A 7,881-nucleotide genomic window follows, 5' to 3' on the forward strand; every position below is an offset into this window, starting at 1 on the left:
ACCCCTCCCCCCCAACATTCATAATTCACCAATTCAAATTATGCTTGGGTTTGTCCCCAAGTTACATTTACACTATGAGCTTTAGCCAGTTTTGCTGACCAGTGATACTAAAAAAGGTAGCACGTATAAAAAAATATGAAATAAGTACAACCCCTCGTCCCTTTGAGAGAGCTGCTTGCTTGTTATGTTGTTACATTCAACTCTCCAGCACATGTTGATGTTTAGAAATTCATAGAACAAATAATACTGTCAGTATGGACGCGAGGGAGCTGTGATTGTTTTAAGCAAAACGCATAAAAATTAAAAGGTTTAAGGACGGCCAATAGCTTTTACATGCCAAGACTTTCAAGTTTCTTGTCTGCCCTGAACAAGGACCATAATTCACACAATCATGCGAGAGAATAAAGCAATCTCATGGCTGTGGAGGACCTGTCGGGACATCAGAATACAAGCCTCTAAAATGTTTATCCTATGTTTGTTAACTTTTACAGTACATCGTTGACTGAGAGCTTAACCACTGGTTTTGGGTACTTTGGATAATGCCAAAGACATGTTTCTTAAAACAAAAAAAATAATAAACCGTCAATTACTCTTTACAGTGGGTAGGTATTGGTAAAGTCTGGGCGGTGTGTGTGTGTGTGTGTATACGCTCCATTATTGACAGCTTAAAAGTGGGGTGTGATGGAACACAAGTCTTTGTCACCTTGTCTCTCTGCTCTGCTGGGCGTGTGTCCGTCCAAAGGATGGATCAGTTCATCGAGCAGTCCTCCCCCTCCGTGTCAGTGTCTGTGTCTGAGCATGCAGTATCCATGGCCATGTGGGAGGGGCTTACAATGACCGCACGTCTCTGCTCCTCCTCTGCACTGGCCCTCCTCTCCTGAGTGCGCTCAATGTGCTGGATGGCCTGTAGGGGGCAGAAGGCAAAAGTAACGCTGTCAAAACACTCCACCTGGCTATTTGGGTTCTCTTGTGGGGGAATTTCTTCCTTCCTTCCTTTTGCACACCTGTTGAACAGGACAGGGGCGTTGAGTGAACAAGAAGAAATCCTGCGCTGTCTTCACTTACAATAGAGGGCATTGAAGAAAGCACATTTTGATGTCAGCTATTATGCTGTAAGTGAAGTCAGTGTGTGGGATTAAAATGTTCTTCTCAGACATTATCAATTTTATTGGTACTATTGTATTCACCCTGTGAACATTTACAGGAAGTACATATTTTATTGGCCAACATTGACTGCTTCATTTCACCCAGATTCATTATAGCTTGCTAGCAGTAAGCTGGTGTTTGTACTGTGCCATCAGGCCCATCACCATTATCACAACAGCGCTTAGTGTAGTAGTCTGAGCCAGCCGATTAATGTTATGTTCTCATATTGTGATATGCCAACAATGTCAACTTGATTTTAAACCAATGGATGGTTCTTTCATTCTTACCCTTTCAGAATGTATTCTAGGCAAAAATAAGTAAAGGCTGATGAATGTTTAGATTTGTATCATTAATGACCAAAGACAGTGTTTATTCCGTCCTGTTTGTGTATTTATTCCTACACAGTAACTTTGAAGTACATAGAAATGCACCTGTACGATGGTATCCAGGTTTTGTCGAGATGTCGACACAGTGCTGGCAGGGCTCATGGTAACCACGGTGACGTGATGATGCGCTTGCTGGTTTAGCGTTGGAGCGGGGACAATGACTGTGGGATGGTTTGTGGGGGCGGGGACAGTGGTCAGGGCCAGCACCTGAAACAGAAAACAGACACGTTTTTATATGTGAGGCTTGTTGGCATACTTGATATAACCTGGCCTGATTTGTGAGGGGAAATATTTTCGGTATCTGTCCTGTTGTTTCATAACTGCGATACTGTACATTTATGAATACATAAATGAATCAGCTTCACACATGTGAAGCCGATATTCGTCTTGTGCTAAAGTCAACTCAGTTCAAACAAAAACAGTTTATTTTGAATTGATTAAAAAAAAAATCAAAATAAAATAACTACAGTATTTTTTCAAATGGGAGAGGGAACAGTGTGGGAGTTTGTGCATGTCTGGTGGTCATTTTATCTACGTGTATGTAGACTTCTCATGTGGCAGCACTATGTAACAGCACACTGAAAAGGTTTGTAGATACAAAATTATATTTCCACACAAGACGTACCTCAGCCATGGCAAGGAGATCATCCTTCTGCTGTCAAGAAAAGATCAAGATAGAAAACTAGTTATGACATCTTATAGAGATGCCAGACGAGGAGTGTTTTTTAGTTTTGTTTATATTAACAGCGTTTACTTTTAACACCTCCTAGTGCTGGTCTGGTTCAATAGAAAGTGGTCAACATGTGACCTGTAATTACCATGCGTCATGAAAGCAATAGGAACGTTTTTAGGTGGCATGAATTTAGACATTTCTCCTCAAGGAGCCCAAGGAAGAAGCACACACATTTCATTTGCTGCCATTCTTCTGTTGTGTAAACATCACCTGTTAAGTCTTTGTCTTTTATGTAACATCAAAATGTTTCTTATACTTGGGGACATGTATTTTCATTTTGCTATTATGGGTGGGGCGGGGCTTAATTGATGCCTAGTGTGGATATTGGCTGCAATGCCAATAATATTTAATTTAATTTATTTACCATATTATGTTAGAAAATCTGACATTTTGGTTCGTCTAAGATTCAAGTGGTGTGTAGCTCTAAAATGTATTGAATGCTTATGTGTTAAAATGATGTTATAGAACTGCTTAGCCTACGACCCATGTATTTTGTGTGTGGGTCTACAGTAGTGTGTGTGTGTGTGTGTGTGTGTGTGTGTGTACTGACCTGTGGACTGTGTGTGAGTGTGTGAGTGTGTGTGTGTGTGTGTGTGTGTGTGTGCGTGTGTGTGTGTGTACTGACCTGTGGACTGTGTGTGTGCCTGTTGTTGGCCTGCTGGTCGTGGATCTGCTGCAGTCGTAGTAGAGTCTGACTCTGGAGGTGGGCTTGTTCCTCCTGCACCTGTTTGGTGATGACCTTCAGACGTTCCGGATGCAGGTGGTTGTCCAAAGAACGCACCTGGAGGAACATGTATGGATGTATGCATTAGTATTTATTTATTTATAACGTTCCCATTCTGTTCCATCCAGTTTGCATGCATCGACATAAAATACAATTGGCTTATGGATGGAACAATAATATTACATTGACTGAGCAAAACTTGCCATAAGTGAAATAAATATGCCAGAGTTGTATATACGCATCAGAGACTAAAACGTGTTGCTTTTTTCCAACCATTTTCAAACCAAACCACTTGAAAACCATTTGACAATCCAGCAAGTTCCAACTAACACGGGGCATACATGTATCTGGAGGCAACATGGCAACCATACCGTTGATGAATCACTCTAATGACCAGCAGCGGCCAATGAAATATCTCCTACATGACCTATGGTTTTCACATCCTTCTCGTCTCCCCCACCATCGCCCGTCCTGCTCACCTGTTCCTCGAGCAGCATGCGTGCCGAGCGCTCCTTGTCAAGTTGCTGTCGGAGCTCGAGCATCTCCCTCCTAAGCTCCTCCCCCTTCTCCTCCTCCAGCGCATCTGGAGAGCCGATGCCTTCGTCCTTCTCCTCCGCTCGCCTCCTTTTAGGTGATGAGCCACTGAATTCCTGTAGGACCAACATCAGGGTGGAGTGGTGTCAGGGTGCATGTCTACACTCTGTAGTTCACCACATGGTGTAAAACTATGTAGTGAGATACCCTACTACTCAATCTGAACTGGACACATGTAGCTAAGAGGTAAGACATTAAAGGCTCATACATAGTCTGGATTTTCGGTGGTTAGGTGACCACCGAACTACAACATGACGTCACGAGCCACGGTGAAGAGCAAACCACCGCCACCGCCCCAGCCCTTCTCTCTGTTTTTACTCACCACCGCTCAACGTTATTTCAGCTCCGGTGGTCAGCTCACCACCGGAGCGGTGGTCACCCCACCACCGAAAATCCAGACTATGAATAGGCCTTTACCTGGATGAACCGTTTGAGTTGATTGTTCTGCTGCAGCAGCTGTGTTTTCTCCTGTTCCAAGGTGAAAATGTAGTCTGATGTCTGCTGCAAGATGGCCGCCTAGCAGGAAATAATCCACAGTTGAGAAGCAAGTCAAGACACAAGTCTAGTTCAAAGCCTATGCACACAAACAATCACATGTAACTGTCTTGGTAATAGTTGCCTCAAGACAGACACTGAGCTATATAACCACCTTATTAATAACATATTTAATAAAATGCATTTTAATTATTGGTTGACCGTATTGCCAAGGGCTCTACTAGGCCCCCCTCTTGTATTTGCTCTACGTTGTAGAACAAAAATAAATGTTTACATGCCAGAGTTTAAGTAACAAATGATGCCTACACGCAGATAGACAAAAATCAAACGTAAAATCTGATGAAAATTGTGTGTATGTGAGTCACCTTGCTGAGTTTTTCTCCATCTGTGTGTATGTGAGTCACCTTGCTGAGTTTCTCTCCATCTGTGTGGGGAAGGAGTGTTTTGAGCGACTGGAAACCTGCGTTGATGCTCTGCATGCGTCGCCGCTCGTTGCTGTTGGCGATCTCACGGCGAATACGCCTCTCCTGATCTTGGGCCGTCTCCGGACTGAGTGGGATATTGGCGAGGCTGAAGGAGAGGGGAGACATGAGTTGGTCTTCATGTAGGTGGGAATAGGACATAGAACATTTTCTCTCATGCATTCATTTTTATGTTGCCTTTTAGTGATGTCCCATGCATTCGCTTATAAGAAATGTGATCTGTGACTCAAAGAACAGTGGGATAAGAATTATTTTTTTAACCACCAAGTCCTGTAAAACACTCACTCTGCATGAGCGGGTTTACTTCCGATATACATTATAATCTGTAGACATTGGCACAAGAATCGTTGAGTTATGTTAATTTCCATAAGATATACAGGCTTTGAACTGTCCAAGTAGTTATTGTAAGGAACCTTTACAAGCTAGGGATACTAACTAGAACATAATTTTACCCATCCAGCAGAATACATTGCAACATGTGCTAAAGCCATAGTAAAAATAGAACTTTAATGTGGCACACTTCCTTTAAAACAAGGTAACCTTTAACCTGGAAATTTGGCATGGTTTAGTACTGACCTTCTACATTCCTCAGTCTAATCACTTGAAGGTCTTGTGAGTTTGCATGAACTCTCTGCCCTCTATATAGCAAGAACTAACCAAGACTTGTCATGGTAAAGGAAAGGGCACATCAGGCCTTTCACATCATCTCTACTTCATAGGTCATTTTGTGCCATTGACACAAACGTAAAACATGGAATAAGGCATCCAAGTTTGAAACAAAGCAATTGCGTTTTTCAAAAGATTGTGTAAAATATATCAGGAGTCTGGACCGTTTTATCAGTAAACTATTTTTTCTGAGCTCAGCACATCATCTCAACATTTGAATCTGAGGACCAAGTTCCAACACAAGCTGGCCCTGAAATCCCAAGTGGAATATTAATTCTACAACGTTCAGTCTTTATCCTGACATGAACTCCCTAATGTATCTGCACATGACATACACCATGGCATAGTTATTAGTTTGCAGGGCAGTGCACCAGTCTTGTCACATCACATCCCTCTTCCAACCATTCAGCGTACCAACCCTCATGGCTTTTTTTGTTATTATCCTATTAGCATTATTGTATAATAACTGTCTGTGCATCAGTTTTCTAACTGTTAAGGCAGTGGGCACCAGTCTTGTCACTTCACACATGTCTCTTCAACCAGTCAGTGTAACTAACTACCAAGTAACCCTGTCCCTTGTGGCTTTGTGTGTTATCCTTTTAGCAGTGTTATTATCCTCCATTATTGTATCAACAGTATTAATAGTCTACGGTTCGCAAAATATTAATACCGTATGTAATTTAATCAATTGGATGTTAACCTTTTAGCATTATTGTATAAGTGTAGTTACATCTATACTGCAAAGTGCAAACTGTTAATAAAAGTATTCAATCAAAAACCAACACTAGAGTCAAGTGAGATCATCATAATACTCCAGTCAGGGAACTACCCGCACTACAGTCAGTGAGATAATAATCGTAAATACATAAACACTACAGTCTAAACCAGTCCAGTCAATGAAAGTAACTAAACCAGTCCGGTAGTACAGTCAGTTAATCTACCTAAACAGTGCGTTCAGTGAGTGAAATCATGTAATGTCAGTGAGTAACAAAAGGTAGAGCAGTGAAGTAGTCAACTTCACGAGCCAGGGCTACAACACAGTAGCAGCAGCAGTGGAAGCTGACACCAGACAGACAGGCAGCAGCAGTAGGCCACCCTTCTGGCTCTGGCATGGAGAACAATGCTTTCTCCGAGCGAGGCGAGCACGACGTCAACTGGCTCAGTCTGGTAAATACCGTGTTCAAACTGGCCCAGTTCTGAAAGAACACGTTATGTGTTCGCGGACGCAGTGTTGTTGCAATACGTCTAAATGAAGCCACTCGTATCGTAAAAAGACCCGTAAAAGAAATCCAGCTGCGCCAGTAAAACCCGCGCGCCGTGTTTTGGGACGTGATGTTTAACTGGCTAAAAGCTAAATGCTAATTACGGCACACGACACAACAAGCAGCATGGCTGCGGGATACACGAGTTAGCCCCGCGTGGCTAAGCTAACTACTCGCAAACACGCATACCAGCGTGCACGGTGATCGAAAGGACGATCAACTTTCAGTCGAATATACGCATAAACGACCGGGGCTCCGGGGGAGAGCGTTTTCACCGTAAACATCGTGATTAAACACCATGGTTGGCTCTACAGACGCAGGGCGACGGGTGGGCAGCAGCACGGTAGTAACCAACCACGTGGTTGGTGCTGAAGTGCCCATAAATGTATGGTTTTGACGTGTATGCTGTTTTTTTTATTTTAATAGTGATATAAATGGACACGCATCCGACGTGTCCGTTGGGTCGAGGGTTTATTGGTATTTTATGAAAAACATCGTAGCACCGAGTCAGTCTGCAGTGTGCAGGCAGCTAACCTAATAGCTGGCAATTGGCATGCGGAGCTGCTGCTGCGTGTTGCTACAACCATGTTCTCTAGTGAGAGAGGCGCTAACACAGCTAGCCGGAGATGCTACCTCCAACCAACCACCACCACGCACACACGATGATCACTACTGTCTGAGACCACCATCGGGCCATGCGTTGCTGCGTGGTGTGTGTCACATACTTTTAACACGCACAACAACAAAAAAACACAAACACGGGGAGCACACCTGCAGAGCCCTCCGATCACGTCCTTCTCGGATTTCTTGAACTGCTGAAGTGAGGGAATCTTCTCGGTCGGCATCATGAAGTATTCCATGCTTTCAAAGAAGCTTCTGAAGAAGTCCGTGTTGTTTGTTTTCCCCTCTCCCGAGTCCGATCCCCTTCTTGGGTGTACTAACAAAAACGGTCGGATCCAAGTCGTCACCTCGCTTCTACGCCTATTAGTGGTACATAGTAAAAACTCTCAATACTATTACCGCGTGTTCGGGAGAAATCGCAGTTCAAAAAAAGATAGAGAGTTGTAAGTAAAAGGTTGTGTTGCTCCACACACAGCTGATGGCTGGGGTCTTCCCTCTGCTGTGTGTGTGGCTCCGTGCCTCCGCCTACTCTCCGTGTGTGTTTGCAGCTGATCTGTCTCGAGGCGGGAAACAGCTGGTTGGAATCAAGGCGCGACCCCAGAGGCTGTTTTCCACAACGCCAAAGCAGACACAACACAAAGAACAATGTAATAACAACACACCACACGTTGTATCAGACTGAACCGTGAAATGTCGCATCATCCAGCGTAATAATAATAATAGAGTACTATTGTTATTAACATTGTCGTGCTTTTTTTTCATGAAACATTCA

At 43.4% G+C, this 7,881-nt stretch overlaps 1 protein-coding gene across 5 annotated transcripts; it reads right to left on the reverse strand.

Moving 5' to 3' along the window:
* On the reverse strand, window positions 1-7,621 carry LOC308313306 (transcription factor AP-4-like). Of its 5 annotated transcripts, none has more exons than XM_080760373.1 (8): window positions 7,260-7,621; window positions 4,483-4,648; window positions 4,001-4,099; window positions 3,469-3,639; window positions 2,891-3,046; window positions 2,158-2,187; window positions 1,578-1,739; window positions 1-904 (listed from the first exon to the last, which is right to left on the reverse strand). In XM_080760373.1, the coding sequence occupies exons 1-8, from the start codon at window positions 7,346-7,348 to the stop codon at window positions 749-751; spliced, it is 1,029 nt and encodes a 342-aa protein (XP_080616499.1). In that variant the 5' UTR covers window positions 7,349-7,621; the 3' UTR covers window positions 1-748. The 5 variants fall into 5 exon arrangements, with proteins under 5 accessions (XP_080616499.1, XP_080616497.1, XP_080616496.1 ...); XM_080760371.1 differs by having other exon boundaries at window positions 2,158-2,184; window positions 4,444-4,648; XM_080760370.1 differs by having other exon boundaries at window positions 4,444-4,648.
* Window positions 7,622-7,881: the final 260 nt, after the last annotated feature.

The sequence above is a fragment of the Protomyctophum bolini genome, assembly GCF_963924005.1.
Source record: "Protomyctophum bolini genome assembly, chromosome: 3".
NCBI classification, from domain to species: Eukaryota; Metazoa; Chordata; class Actinopteri; order Myctophiformes; family Myctophidae; genus Protomyctophum; species Protomyctophum bolini.

Excerpts from the sequence above, each read along its gene's own strand:
- LOC308313306 (XM_080760370.1), bottom strand. The coding sequence starts at position 7,348 with ATGGAATACTTCATGATGCCGACCGAGAAGATTCCCTCACTTCAGCAG. Across the intron at positions 2,188-2,890 it reads GGCACACACACAGTCCACAG|CAGAAGGATGATCTCCTTGC; the intron begins GTCAGTACACAC and ends TTTTCTTGACAG. Across the intron at positions 905-1,577 it reads ACCTGGATACCATCGTACAG|GCCATCCAGCACATTGAGCG; the intron begins GTGCATTTCTAT and ends TGCCCCCTACAG.